The sequence below is a fragment of the Cajanus cajan genome, chromosome 3 (genome assembly GCF_000230855.2).
Source record: "Cajanus cajan strain Asha chromosome 3, NIPB_CcT2T_4, whole genome shotgun sequence".
Taxonomy (NCBI): domain Eukaryota; kingdom Viridiplantae; phylum Streptophyta; class Magnoliopsida; order Fabales; family Fabaceae; genus Cajanus; species Cajanus cajan.
The window spans coordinates 73,152,880-73,168,690 of record NC_138519.1 but is presented as its reverse complement, the minus strand read 5'-3'; the positions used below and the strand labels follow the sequence as shown (position 1 = coordinate 73,168,690).

At 30.5% G+C, this 15,811-nt stretch overlaps 2 protein-coding genes across 2 annotated transcripts; one reads left to right on the top strand and one right to left on the bottom strand.

Annotated features, from left to right (window-relative positions):
* Nucleotides 1-391: 391 nt before the first annotated feature.
* Nucleotides 392-3,932, top strand: LAC3 (laccase 3). The gene is made up of 6 exons (XM_020358713.3): nt 392-552; nt 654-805; nt 1,043-1,287; nt 1,682-1,810; nt 2,329-3,282; nt 3,595-3,932. The coding sequence occupies exons 1-6, from the start codon at nt 439-441 to the stop codon at nt 3,723-3,725; spliced, it is 1,725 nt and encodes a 574-aa protein (XP_020214302.1). The 5' UTR covers nt 392-438; the 3' UTR covers nt 3,726-3,932.
* Nucleotides 3,933-6,052: 2,120 nt separating this feature from the next.
* Nucleotides 6,053-10,084, bottom strand: LOC109801057 (cation/H(+) antiporter 24). Its single transcript, XM_020362032.3, has 3 exons — nt 9,655-10,084; nt 7,795-8,802; nt 6,053-7,325 (listed from the first exon to the last, which is right to left on the bottom strand). Exons 1-3 carry the CDS (start codon nt 9,970-9,972, stop codon nt 6,234-6,236), a joined length of 2,418 nt encoding a protein of 805 aa, XP_020217621.2. The 5' UTR covers nt 9,973-10,084; the 3' UTR covers nt 6,053-6,233.
* Between the last annotated feature and the right edge of the window lie 5,727 nt (nt 10,085-15,811).

Sequence of the window (15,811 nt, the reverse complement as noted above, 5' to 3'; positions counted from 1 at the left end):
TATTGAGATGATATTTTTAAAAGGATAATTTTGTAGCATGAAAATCAAATATTATAATTCTCCTTTTCCTCTCCCAAATTAAAGGGGAAAGATTGGTATGGATGGATCTAATTATTTTCTTCTTCATTAACACCATTTTCCTAATTAGAAGATTATTAGTACCTTAACAAGCAATTTCAGAAAGAAAGAAAAAGATTTGATAATTCGGATCTATTTCTACTCTTGTCCACGTCTTTACATCTAAATCACAAAATCTAGCATTTATTTAACAGTTGATTGCTCTGTGCACCATGTCCCTCTACTTTTTTAGACTAATTATTCAATATTAAGTACATTGTTGACTACAAAACTATGACCAAAATATTTATCTTTCCAAGGCATTCACACTACAAATAGCTCAGAACCCATGAAACTCCATTAAGCAAAATCAGAACAACAATGAAGACTTTCCATCTCCATGGTAAGTCATGTTGCTCTTGGTTTTTACTAGGTCTTCTGGCTCTTGTAGCTTCCCTTGCTTCAGGTGCAGGGATACATTTCCATGAATTTGTTGTAAGTGCAAGCTTAATGATCATAAACTATTCACTACATTTTTCCAATATGGTTAGAAGCAGTTAGTGACTATGATTCCATTTATAATTTGATTGAATTAGATTCAAGCTAGGCCAGTGAGGAGGCTGTGCAAAACCCAAAACATAGTCACTGTCAATGGACAGTTCCCAGGACCAACTGTGGAAGCTAGAAACGGAGATTATATCATAATCAGAGTAGTAAATGCAGCACAGTACAACATCTCCATCCACTGGTAAATAGCATCATCATACATTTTCACATGAATTTCATGCTTGAATAACTAACTCTTCAAGAGCTTTTTCCTCACACTAATGTCTTGGCTACAAATTCACTATGATAATAATACATACTTGATCCATGTATATGCTATTCTAATGATACATACTTGGTCCATGTATTAATTTAATATGCTAATGATACGTACTTGAATTATGTTCCTTACAAATTGATCATGTGACTTGTGCATCAGGCATGGGTTAAGGATGATGAGAAATCCATGGGCAGATGGGCCGAGTTATGTGACTCAGTGTCCTATCCAACCAGGGGGAAGTTACACGTACAGATTTAGAATCAGAGATCAAGAAGGGACACTATGGTGGCATGCTCACACTGGCTTCCTAAGAGCCACTGCTTATGGAGCTTTCATCATATATCCCAGATTGGGTTCTTCATATCCCTTTTCTATGCCTAAGCAAGAATATCCCATCCTTCTTGGTATATCTCTAAATCCTCAAGACAAATTGCAATGACACTCTTGATATTTCGTGAGATTGCTAAAAAGCTTTCTGATAACTCCCTTAATTGTCTGAAAAACATGACATCGACACACACTTCGTTAGACATTATATTAACTACTTAATTATATGAAAAAACATTGAACGTGTCCATTTATGAAGACGTTGATGTAAACATTAAAAAAATGAAGTTTGTGCAATGTCACAAATATTAGGAATGTCCTGTAATTTACTCACTTTCTTGTTCTGCTCAACTCACTTGAATAATGAATCTGCTCCCACATGATCAAACCTTTTCACTAGTTGGCATCCAAAAAGCTAATCAGCTTCACATTTTTAGTGTCATAACATATTGTATTGTGATGGTGCCACAGGGGAATGGTTTGATAGGGATCTTGTGCTTCTCAAAAGGCAAGCAGACTTTACAGGATTACCTCCAAATACATCTGTTGCGTTCACCATTAACGGCCAACCTGGTGATCTTTACAGATGCTCAAGACAAGGTGTGAAATTATTATTCTCAATGTGTGTCTGCATTCCCTCACAATCAAAAAGGACATTAAAATAATCAATAAAGGATCAGGACTTCTGCTGTTATTTTCAATTGGCAGATTATCTCAACCTTCAAAAGTATTCCTTCTTTATAATAAAATCTTAAAGCATAGATGAATAAGTGTTAGGCATTAATTGTTAACCGAAGAGTGCCAACAATATGTTCTCTAACACGTTCTTGACTAGAGATCATAAGTGTTTTTGAGAGTTTTCTTATTAAAAAGATCTCCTTATTTTCAGTAGAAAATCTTTCAAAATATCCAATCAGACTCTAACGCACTTTTCTCAATTGATTATTAAAACTTATTGAAATCTACAAAATTATGAGAGAATTTCATTAAACATGATGTGAGATCCACATTTTTTATGTCAGGTAGTGTATTTCTAGCATTTCTGTTGCTAACTAGCCCAAGAGTAATTCTATTTTGAGATGTTCCACATTCATTGATGTGACAAACATACAATGCAGAAACTGTGCGTGTTCGAGTAGATGCTGGGGACACAATTATGTTGAGAATCATCAGCAGTGCACTCAACCAAGAACTCTTCTTCTCCATTGCCAACCACACTATGACTGTAGTTGGTACAGATGCAGCATACACCAAGCCCTTCAGAACCAAACTCCTTGTGATAGGACCTGGCCAGACATTCAATGTCCTAGTCACAGCTGATCAACCCCCAGGACTCTACTACATGGCAGCTCATGCCTATGAATCAGCTAGGAATGCACCCTTTGACAACACCACCACCACAGCAATCCTTGAATACAGATCAACAAAACTCACTAACCAAAACAGACCAAGATCACCAATTCTACCAGCTTTGCCACCCTTCAATGATACACCTACAGCAACTGCATTCACTGCTGGCATCAAGGGTCTTACCAAGGTTAAGGTCTTTAACAGAGTTGATGTGAATCTATACATTATAGTTGGGTTGGGGTTGATCAACTGCACAAATCCTAATAGTCCTAGGTGTCAAGGACCAAATGGAACCCGCTTCACAGCCAGCATGAATAATGTATCTTTTGTGCTCCCAACCACCACTTCCTTAATGCAAGCATACTATGAAGGAATGCGTGGTGTATTCACCACAGACTTTCCTCCTGTTCCTCCTTTACAATTTGATTACACTGGCAATGTGCCACGAGGGCTATGGACACCTTCTCCAGGAACTAAGCTCTACAAGCTGAAGTATGGCTCCAAGGTGCAAATTGTTCTTCAGGGCACAAGCATGGTGACCAGTGAGGAACACCCTATGCATGTTCACGGATACCACTTCTTTGTAGTTGGTTCAGGTTTTGGCAACTTCAACCCAGCAACCGATCCCCTCAAGTTCAACCTTGTTGATCCCCCTGTGAGGAACACTATTGGAACACCTCCTGGAGGATGGGTGGCCATTCGTTTTGTGGCAGATAATCCAGGTAACTTATCTAAACTCTGTTGGATAAACTTCTTCATACACATTTTTAGGAAAAAAAAAGTAGAATTAAAAAAGGAAATAAGCTTATTAGCAAGTTAAAACCGTTGAAAATAAGCTTTTGAAAAAGTTAATATAAGAGAGATTTTACAAATTACCTTATATATAAGTTAATGTTAATTTATAAAAAAACTTACTTTATTTTTTCAACCAGACTCTTCAAGCTATTGCAAAACTTTGTGTTCTTCTACAGTTTGTATCAGGATTACATATTAATCTGTTAATTACATGATTTTCTTTCACCGCTGCAAAACAGGAATTTGGTTTGTACATTGTCACATAGACTCACATCTGAATTGGGGTTTGGGAATGGCTCTTCTGGTAGAAAATGGAGTTGGCCTTTCACAGTCAGTAAAACCACCACCGCCAGATCTACCCCAATGTTAATATTAATAAAGTAACATTAGTTAATAAATTTACTGTTCTGTATTGCGAGTTCTTCAAGGATTTGCCAAACAGACAAAATGGCTTTATGCAGTTCCCAATACCAGAATTAGACGATTCTTAATTGAGCTGTATGTTGATTAGGTGGCTTTCTAATCCTATATTAAGAAAATTACAAAAATAAATGATTTCTTATCATTACTATTCTCATTGTAATTCCATGTCCATTCTTCAAGAATTGAGAAAAACTATTTCATTCTGAAAAGTTGATTTGAAAAACTGGACACCAATTCCTCATTTGTTCTTTCCGAAATTGCCTACATATTACAAGAGTGTAGATGGATTATTTTGTATAAAGTACCTAAGCAACTTAAAACAAGGTACATTTAGTTTTTAGCATGTCACCATGAACAAGCATGTGAAGTTGATCCTGGTTTTTCCAGAATACCAAAGATATCATTGGACCTCCTCTTTAACATGATTGCCTAAATCACAGCTTGCATCAACTGTCATGTTATATGGTTCTTATACATATAACAATAAGAAACTGAAATACTTATCCAGCAAGCTCTAAGCTTACTTGGAGCCAGTCTAATAAAAAAACAAGCATAGGAGCACATTAACAAAGGAATGCTCCATAAGCAAAGTTAAATATAGAACAGTCATTGTGGCATAATAAAGATGATCTTCTAAACAATAACTTCAGTTAATGCAGCTATTAGGTAAGGACTTTTTTAATAAGGTTACTTGCTTAGGTCAACAGGATCCAATAGCGGTCAGAATGTACAATTTTCAGCTAGCACCTTGTAACTGAATAACTTAAACACTAGTCTCCGAAAGGCAACAAAAGAGGGAAAATTGAGCAAACAACTTCTAAAGAGTGTTAGTGAACAATGATATATGACTTGTTACAACAGTATGTGTCATTTACTATCCTAGTGCACATTTCATCGGCTATGTATCAGGCTACAAAAGCGTATAACATATTTCACACAAGTGTAATTTGCAGAATAAAGCAAAATATGAAAAATAAAAGTTAAGAGGATATACGAATTGGGAGCACCAAAATGAAAAAAATCAAAATTTTGTGGATTAAAACGAAAACAATATAGAGAATAAATAGTTATTTATGTAAAAAAAAATTACAGGGTACCCCTATGTTATATGAATCAAAAAGTTTTTGTTTATTTTTTACAAGAAGGAATACAAAAGCCTATAATTAATTTAACTCTTCACGGATAAGAAAGAAAAAGTATAATTTATCTCAATTGTATACCTTTTAAATTATTATTTTTAATGTCATTAAACCTTCTTGAAATTTGAGTTAACGTAAGAAAATATTACAACTACAATTTTAATTATGAATATTAAAATTACCTCCCGATTTTTGATTAGTTTAAGAAGAAGTTCTAAGATACTAATGCGAATAAAAAAAACTTAAAATCGTGGTAGTTAATCAAAGTTAATAGCATCTATAATTCTTTTTACTTTAACAAAATTTAGAAGTTTAGTACTTTAGTGATATAACGAAAATGGTTTAAAAATTAGTTAAGAAAACATTAATTTTACTTAGATGAAATTAGATTATTATATTATATTATAAATATAATAATTGGGATAAATGAGGTTATATATTTTATTAATTTAAAAAATAATTAAAAAATAATTAATATTAAAACAATTCAAATATGAATTTAATAATTGCGCCATATGGGTAAGATACATAATGAATGAGCTTATTTATTTTACTTCAAAAAAATAATTAAAATACTACTAATATTTAAATCACGCATCAACATTGAACCTACTCTGTCTTGCTTCAACGTTTTCCCCCCAAATTTTGACGTGGTTTTCAACCTGAACGCACCTAACAGACAATATAAAAAACACACAATCTTCTACGTTTCTGTTCAATAGAAAAATGAGGAGGAAGAAAATGTTGGCTCCTTTTATATATTTATTTTTATTTTTTTTATTATTATCTATAATTAAAAAAAAGATAATATGATTTTTATATAAAAATTAATATTAATATCAATGGTTGAGAATTACTTACGTGATCCTCCTTGAATTAAGTATTTTAAATACTCTGAGAATTTCTCGTGGTATACATTATCATGCTAGATTAACTATCATCTTTAAATGGTCTCTTTAGTTTTGATTGTGTAACGAGACAAAGAGAGTATTAACTCATAACCAGATAAAAAACATGTTTTTTTTTTTTTTCATTTATCTATTCACCTATGATTATGAAGCTAGAGATGCATAAGTTAGCTACACAGAAACCTACTACATTATCTATTGTTTTCTAAAGAACACTACACTCTGTCTTCATCTAAATACTAGTTCTTAAATATTCACAAATGAAGTTAATTTGTCTATCTATTGGTTACCTGAACTGAAAGTGTGGTTAAACAATATTAATGTCTCAACTCTTAGCCAACAAATTCCTATGATATAGCCTTTAAGATCACCACCATGCATGCATGCATGCAGTGTCAGATCCCAATTTCAGCCTCTTAGGATTTGTTGTTGTACAACTAAAACAGAAGCTGAGCCGAAAAAATCTTCAGAGGAAACATAGTCTCCTATGATTCCTAACTCATCACTTTCACTCCATTCCGATAACCCTGTGAGAATAACAGGGTTTATCCCTTGTTTCCTTCCCACTATCAAAAGATCAAAAGCACCATCATTCATCGCCTGAATTGCTGCAATAGTTTCTTCTCCGTTTCTAACCACCACCTCTCTGTACGCCACTCTTTGATTCGTCTCATTCTTGACCCAAAACCATGTCACAGTTCCATCATCAAGCTTCTTCTCCAACTCATTGTACCCTATGAAGTTGTGAGAGAGAAACCTTATAACTGTGAGGAACACGTCTTCGTTTGCAACCATCCTATCTGCAAAAACAAGGGCCTCTCTTGCATCTCCACCCCCGAGAAACAACAAACCAAATCGATGCCTAGTTCGACGAAAGGAACTTCCCGTGTTGCTCATTTGAAAAAGACCCTTGTCAACAAAAATTGCAACTGAGCAAGGTGCATTATTCAACACTTGTGAGTTCACTGTTTTCACTGCATGGTTGCGAACATCAACACTGTCGAAAGGTAAGATGATTAATGAAGTCTCTTGTTCTAGGGCAAGCTCGCATATGTCTCGGAACATTGACTGCTTTGGTGCCACAGATGTGAAGAAATGGAGCTTCATAAACGTTCCCTTAAGTTGTTGATGTGTTTTGAGGATGTTTATTGTGTTTGTCCATTGATACATGGGAGGAACTTGTTGCTTTTCATTGTCCAAGAACAAAGGGTTGGCACGACCTATGAGCTCTGTTAGTCTAACAACATAAATTGAGAAGGGGTTGCTTGAGGTTGGATTGGAGATGTCAAGTAGATGAATGAGACCATTTATGTTTTCAGTGTCGAGAATGCATAACACTATCCTAAGTTCTTCGTCTGGAGGGTTGTGTTGAATGTCCCTCCTTTGGTTCACCATGTATGGCTTTGATGGATCATATAATATGGAGATCAAAGGAGTGAAAATTGCTGTCACTATGATTGTCATAAGAACCAACAATGTGAAGCCTGGCACATTTAAGATCTGCAATCACAACAATTGGATCAATTCCTGTACTCTTCCATCATCAGAAAGGCTAGTAATACACTATTCCAAACACATTCTTTATTATTGATCAAAGTTTATTAAAAATCACAATTTTGTAGGTCTCTTTTTATTTTATAAATTTTATTCATAATTTTGTGATTTTCAATAACTTTAACTAATAATAGAGAATGTGTCACAAGTATGTCGAGAAAAGTTATTTCATGGTATAAGATCATCATGATTTTGATCAATCTCTACGTAATCAAATTTTATTAACTTTTTATTGTAAATTAAAAATCTCAATTATTGATATGTCATGTGAATGATCAAAACCATAAATATGTGATGATGGAGGAATATGTAGTAATCTTTTTGTGTGACAGAATATAGTACTAACACTCTTGAACCAAATTCTAAGTAGGGAATTAAATATAGAAGAAATGTAAATATGAAAGGCGGTGCTTACACTTTTGTCCATCCAATGCACAAACAATAAAAGTTCAATTTGGCCTCTTAAGCTCATAATGAGGCTGAGGGTTAGTCCATCTCTGAATGGCACTCTCCAAAAGTACAGAGTAATCCAAACGGAAAAGAATTTGGTGAAGTAGCCAGTTATAACCATGACAAACAACGGTGACAATCTGGTCCAATCAGAAGCACTCATGGCATAGAAATCAGTTTGTGATCCCACCAAAAGGAAAGAGAATGGCAAGAGGAGCTCATTCGTGATTGTTGTGGTCTTCTCTACAATTGTTGCTCCCACACGAGGCCCATTAGGAATAGTGAGGCCCAAGAACAAGGACCCATTAGCAATTGCTATGCCAAACATGTCAGTTATGAAGCCCATCACAAAAGAGCCTAGAATAATGGCCAACACAAAGGACTCATGCACAGGGTGCCCTTCTGGAGTGTTGTCGTTGATCCATGCCATCGCAGGCCTAACACAAAACACAAGGAATGACACCACAACCGCAAGAGAAATCACGTACCACACGGTATTCATTATTTTTACTTCTCCTTGACTTGCTGCCTCAAATGCCATGATGAAAATTAAACCAAATGTATCACCAATTAATGCTGTGGCCAGTGAAACTCTCCCCACGTCTGAATTTAGAAGGTTAAACTCTTTGAGGATGTGGTAGAGCACAGGGAATGCTGTCACACCCAAGTACCCTGATATTACTCCTAATGAAGGAATCTTGGCTAGTTCTTTGTCCATGTTTTTTCTCAAGCATAGTGACACAGCAAACACTGTGAATGTGGGAATTGTTATGCCAATCAATGCAGTAGATACATGCAATTTCCCTGATTTTCTCAAAAGGCCTGGATCCATCTTCACACCGTAAGTGAAAAGAAAGAACATGAATCCCATTACTCCAAGATTGTTCACCAGGAATGTGCTTGACGCGTTTGACATGTGATGCTGGAACCATCTACAGCGCCCCAGAAAGGAAGGTCCAACAATCACACCACCCTTGGAATAAACACATAATTTTTTTTAACAATATTCAATTTGATGATAGATCACAATGCCACATACAATTTGATATTTATATTAGCAATGATTCTAAATCCTCAATATAACATTTTCATCATAAATAATCTTCTTACTTCCTTTACATGGTAAATGTTTAAAAGTAAATAATGTCTTTTTTTTGTAAAAAAAAAATACTATCATTTAATCACATATCATGTATGATTTTGCATGCAGGATTAGTCTCTAGTCTAATAAACTAACAAATATAAGATTCTTAAGATTTTTGAGATAGTCTTCCAAAATTATAGAACTATTCACCTTGTATTTTAATAGTCAATTTATATATTTATAAACATAAATCATCTATTACATATCATCATGTCAATTAGATATCGATATGGTCAAATCAGTCCACACCTAACTATGTGGGTGAGTAGGAGCAATATTGGTCCAAACAATAAAATTAGTTTGGGGGAACCAGGTAATTAACATGTAGAAAATTAGACAATCAACATAAAGGAGATTAGGTAGTCAAATCGAGAGATTAATTAAATAATCGACTTAGGAGAGAATGATAATTAGTCATGACAAGACCAAATTAAAATCTCATTATATATTGTGAGTTTATTGACTTTTTAATCTTCCAAGTTCACTATTAAGTCATCTCTAACAATTTTTCTATGATTTGTGATTGATAGGCAATATTGAGAATTTTATAGATTTTAAATATATTTTATATTTTGGATCCATAAACATATTTACATTTTCATTTAATAAAAGTAGGAAGAAGATTTATAAGAGGATCCATGACAATGATATGGTAATTAAATGTAACAAGAAGAAACTTACTATTATCTGAGAGATGATTAAAGGTTGTCTGAGGGGCTTAAGAAGGATGCGAACAATGCGGGTGATGGAGGTGATGAAGATGAGATTGAACATCAAGAGTGAGAAGGAGTGAGAAAAGGGTGAGTCGCCAGAAAAAATGCCAGAAGAGTGAGCATCTTGTGTTGAATGACACAGAATGGGGAAGGGAATTGTTAAGTTATTGACAGTAATGTTAACGATGTTCTGCTGCACGAGATGGCGAGAAGGGTTGACGTGTTGGTGCCATCCATTGGGCGCTTGTAGCAAACGGGGTGCTGGGAAAACCCTTGTCATGTGCATGCATGCATGAAGATTTCTGAAAAACCATACACATGCAAATGGAGAGAAAGAGAGAGGGGAAAAGAGATGCTACCAAGGATAGTGGATATACGTTAAAGTAGGAGAACTAGTGTTAAACATTTCTTCTTCATTTTGTGAGGTAAGCATTATATTACACTTGCTATTTAGTACTAAATGCTTCTCGTACGAAAATCATACTAAGGCCAGCTATTTTAATTTTAGTTTTAGTTTTATTGAACAAAAATTAAATAAATTATGTTTTGGTTTGATTGGACTCAATGTGTTTCTCTATTCCGAGTTTTGTGTTACGCAAATCAAGCATCATGTATTGAAATTAAAGATTGATTTACACCATTATAAATTATATTAACTCTTATGCCATCAATTATAAAACATGATTTTTATTTATCCTGTTGTTAAATAATAACTAATTAACAATATATATTTGTGTGTAAATTAAATTTTGTCAAAATTGAATAATCATATAAAAAAGTTCTTATTTTTATATATTTTAAAAGTATATATTTATGTTTATTTTGTTGTATATCAATCGAGTATTAAATAATTTTATATTAATATAAGGTTTGTAAATATAGTTCATATAGTAAGAACTTTTTCTCTAATAATATATTTTAGAAAAAGTTATTATTCGTAAAAAGTTATTGAATAGTGCGAGGATATAGACTTAAAACAACTAAATCATGCTCTTGTTAAAAACATGTTATATAATAATTTTTTGTGTATTGTTAATGTAAAATTTTTTACACTATTAAACGATTAAAATTATTGTAAATTTGACATTTTTTAAAATAGTTATGATAAAAATAAATATTCTTACCACATATATAACAATTAATGACAAAAAAAAAAAATATGGTTGTCAATAATTTTGTTCATTAAACATGTAGTGAGAAGTTCAATCTCTTCAATAGTACATGTTAATTTCACTCATGATTTTTTTAAATAAATCTTATTCTTTAAAAAATTAGTCTCTACTTTTTTAGTTAGGAGATATTCCGGATTCACCCAAAATAATAATGTAAAAAATCCTCCATTTTCAATGTATTCAATTTAATGAATCCTTTAATTTCGCAAACGATTAATGCCAAGTTATTGACATATTTTTTTTACATGCATTGTTTGTCTAATCATACACAAACTCTTTTTTCATCAATCTTAAAATTGTGTAAACATTCTTGGTATTGCTTACTAACAAGGTTTATCACGGTGAATAGATAATTAAATTCTTTAATTACATTTAAGAAATTTTGATCCTCAGTTGATCTGAATGTTTTAAAAGAAATCAATCTTGGAATATCAGTGAGGAATATGTTTAATGAAAAGAAATTGTCTCTTTTAAATTGTCTGGGGGATCCCATGAGTAATTTTATGAAGAGCAAATTAATTTGTGTGAGAAGAGTGAAGAGTGAAAGGCCGATGAGATGGGGGCCCATAAAATAAATTGTGAGACAGATGTAGGGCCCATTAATCGCAATCAACAGTAGGCCCATGAAGAATGAATTTTCAGGAAAGCATCAGATACAGATACTGAGAGGAATTGAATATGGTGCAGCTCAACTTTAGCCGCCAAGTGTCAGGGTACAGAATTAAAAGCCTTGGTGGAACCCAGTTTTTGTAATCATAATAACACATATGGAAAATGTTACCCTATATCATTTTTTTTAGTGCCTAATATTGATTTGTAATCATAAAGATATGGAAAATGATATTGACATGGACAATGTGAGTTATCTATATCTGATACTAACTAAAGAAGAACAAAATTAAATAATATATATATTAAAAATTATGACTAAATTATATTTTAATTTTAGTTCTTTATTTTTATTAATTTATTATTTTGGTCCTATTATTTTTAAAAAAATATTTAATCTTTTTAATTTTAAAAATATGTCTTTTCATTAAATTAATATATATTAATTATTAAATTTTAATGTTTATTCGTATTTAAGTAATATCACATCTAGTAACATGATATTTAAAAATAAAAAAAATTAAAAAAACACAAATAAAATTTTTGTTAATAAAATAATATCAATTATTCATTAAAAATAGATATAAATGAAGATCTTTTATATGTTATTTTTAATTTATATTTTTATATGACATGTTATTAAATATTATATTTTTTAAGTTATAGTAGATTATTAAATAATATTAAAATTTAATAATAAATGAATATTAGATTGATTATAAGATTAAAATTTTGTATTTTTGATAATAAGATTGTATGTTTCTATTTTAAAATAAAGAAATTAAAATTGTAGATAGATAAAAATAAAAAATAAATTTAGTCAAAATTTATTTATAAGATATTTATGTTGTGGGTTAATTTTATACACATAGTTTTTCAATCACAATAATTAGGATTTATACCTTCATTTCGAGATATCGAGATATGTGTATATTCTTCCGTCTTTAAGATCAGTGATGAGTCTAATTCTCAATATAAGATTTAGTCATATTTAAAACTTTCCACCGTTCTTTTAAAAATATTAGGAATATTTATGTATTGATTTGGTTAAAATTTGGAGTATAAGTTTAAATCAAATTTATATATATAAAAAAGTAATTTAATTAAACTAAATTAATATAATCGATATTGAATTGTTTCGGTTTCAATTAATTGAATTTTCTAAAAAAAACATTGTAGATTTCTATTTTTTAAAACCACAAAAATTACAAATTGTAAAAATAAAAAAAAGACATAAAAATTACATAATTCCGTCTCAAAATTTAAATACAAACATGTTATAAACATAGTTAAAATAACATATTTGAGTGTTAATAAAAAATTAATGTCCTAAAAAAAGACTAAAGTATAAATTTTTAAAAATGCTTATAAACAACATAAACCAACATTTATAAATAAATATTAGTCCAAGATTTTAAGTGTCCAACAAAAATCAAATTATAACATAAATCAAATTCTAGAATGTAAACCAAATTATTTTACAGTTTTGTAACTCTTGTTTTACACTTTTACAATTTGTAATTACTGACTAGTAATAAGATAATAAAAGTACAATTTGCTAGATATTGGGTTTGATTCTCAAATTAATGGTGTAAAATTTTTTATATAATAATTTCTTATCGATTAACGGTATAAAAATTTTATATTGATAATGCATGATTATTAAATTTTTTTTATTTCTCTATATATGTTTGAGAGAGAAAGAAAAATTATGCACTAATAGTATAAAATAAATTTATATTGTCTTTTACAAATCAAAATTTATAATATTTTATAATAATTATCTTAAAAATCATAATGATATTAATTTTTTATTAATTGACAATGTAAAATTTTTATACTAATAATATATGATAGGTCAAGTTACACAAATCATCAACTCTAATATAATTATTAGAAATAAAAATAAACTTATTTTTTATACAACGATGAAAAACACATTAAAAGAAAGCGTCATTAAAAAATATAACACAAATTTAAAGTGATTTGTCGTATATTTGCAAATTTTATTAATACATGTAAATATTCATAAATATTCATAAAAATGCTTTCGAAACTTTTTAAAAATTAAAAATAATAAAAAATATATTAAAAATATTTTTGAGTTTGCATTTGATGTTGATTTTGTTGAAATAATTCTAGAATTGTGTTCATCCTAATTTTTTTTAAAGTATTCCTTATATTTGATGTTATTTTATATTTCACAAAATAAACTTATCACTTTATAAAATAAAAATTAATTATTAACAAAATTTCCAGTTGATCAACATAAGATAAGTAATTGTAACTCATCAAAATGTGAAGTTCCCTTTTACAAATGATGATAAACAATAACTTAAGAGTAGCTAAATAAAATTACATAACATTGGTACTTGCAATGGATATTATTACACTCGATTTTAATCTATTTACAAGTGGATAGAAAAAAAAATTCATATTTATAATTCGTGAATATTTATTTATATTATTCATTTATTATCCATAACAAATTTTATTTATAAATATTTGCAAATACGTTATTTCTTTCCATTCTTAGCTTAGCCCCTCGTGTGTATATTTTTGGTTGTTCATAACAATATCTCAATTAATATTACTTTTTGGTGCAAATTCTTGGTAGAAAATAACTATAAAATTCTAAATCTGACGTCCATAAGAATAAATATATATAAATAGAGAGAATTTTTATTTTAACATTTTTAAAATGTTACTAGAGCTTCCTAAATTTGTTAATATAACACTTATAATATTATTCATATACACTAGGCCACTATTACTAGTATTGAACTCGAAGGCATGTGTTAGAAAAACACTAAAATTTAACGTCAATTAATAATAAGATCAAAAGTTACTCCTATCTTATAAATCAATTTCGTTAAGTTAAACAAAAAGTTGCATTATAAAATGTTATTAGATTCTTAATTATTATGTTATTATCATATTACTTAAAAAAAAAATCCAAGCGTGTGGTTCAGTGGTAAGAGTTGATTTACGCTTAACTAAAGTCAGGATTCGAATCCTGCCTTGTGTATACAGTCATATTAAATATTGAGGTCAACTATCTCACCCTTTAAGGTGCCTTCCTCGTAGCGAGGAAATTAGTCACTTCTATCGACTGTAGATACTCCAGAAAAAAAAAAATATACTACTTAAAAATGTTAACACTAACAAACTTTACAGTCATGTAAGAGATCGATGGTATTGGACAGGGAAAACAAATTAGCTAATTCCCCTTAAAAGTTTGAGCCGTTGATGGTCGAAATCATTCATTTTCATGAAGCACAATCATTTTGGTCTGCCACTCCCACTGCCATTCTCCAATGCGCAAATTAATTAGTTAGCTGTTCTTGTAAGAGTAAGACACGAACATCATTCAATCACGCTGCTGTGTTTTTCCAAACCAATTCATCTCAAAAGACACTTATATTGTGAGAGACACGAAGCCAAATGATATTATTATATTCTTACAAATCATATTTTTGGAAATAGTTTAAAAAATACGTCTGGACAAGTTTAAATATTCTTTAATATATTTTAAAATATAAAATAATTTAATTAAAAAAGTTAAAGTTACAATAAAAGTTATAGTTAAATTAGACGTTTTCATGGGAATATAACTTTCTCATTCCTCATCATGAGAATTTTTAGTATAATATGTTATGAGCTTAACTTAATCTTGAAATAATTTTAAAACTTGTAAAAAATGTTACATTCTCAAACTCATTTAATTCTTCAAACAAACGTGCCATATGTTACATAAGGTTATACTATTTAAAAAAAAAACTACTACACAAACTTAAAGTTTATTGTTGAATTGAAACTTTTATTATAACACCTTAGAATTTTTTATAATTAATAATAATTTACTAGGAAGATAATGATGGTTTTATTTTATATTATAATTAAAAAATTTATTTTATTTATTTTAATAGATTTAATCATTAAAAGGAGAATTATAAATAATTAAAAATAGAGGGGTTTAGAGAGATAATAAGTTATATATTAGAAGAAAAGCAGAGAAGGACTGATATTTTTTTTTTTTACCTTCACGTTCTCCGACGCTCTTGTACTCTGAAGAGAACACATCTGGAGAGCAAGGAGAAGGGATCATCGGAGAGGAGACAGAGGTTTGATTTCATACGTTGCATCACTCTAGGTAAGGGGGGAGTGAGAACACTCATCTTTAGGAATTGGGTGTATGCATGGAGGGTAGAGGGATTGGCCCTAATCCCATAAGTGTTTCATTTGATGAAATCTTGTGTGCATTGATGTTGTTTATCAAATAGATTATTAATATGAACTTTATTTGGTGATCTGATGTTTTTATAAGTAATTAATTAAGTGCTT

What these genes read in the sequence shown, in the direction of transcription:
- LAC3 (XM_020358713.3), top strand. Translation starts at nt 439, where the DNA reads ATGAAGACTTTCCATCTCCATGGTAAGTCATGTTGCTCTTGGTTTTTA. An exon ending in TACATTTCCATGAATTTGTT is followed by an intron (nt 553 to 653) that starts GTAAGTGCAAGC and finishes TGATTGAATTAG; the next exon opens with ATTCAAGCTAGGCCAGTGAG. An exon ending in AGAATATCCCATCCTTCTTG is followed by an intron (nt 1,288 to 1,681) that starts GTATATCTCTAA and finishes ATGGTGCCACAG; the next exon opens with GGGAATGGTTTGATAGGGAT.
- LOC109801057 (XM_020362032.3), bottom strand. Translation starts at nt 9,972, where the DNA reads ATGCACATGACAAGGGTTTTCCCAGCACCCCGTTTGCTACAAGCGCCC. An exon ending in TAATCATCTCTCAGATAATA is followed by an intron (nt 8,803 to 9,654) that starts GTAAGTTTCTTC and finishes GTTTATTCCAAG; the next exon opens with GGTGGTGTGATTGTTGGACC. An exon ending in TGCATTGGATGGACAAAAGT is followed by an intron (nt 7,326 to 7,794) that starts GTAAGCACCGCC and finishes TTGTGATTGCAG; the next exon opens with ATCTTAAATGTGCCAGGCTT.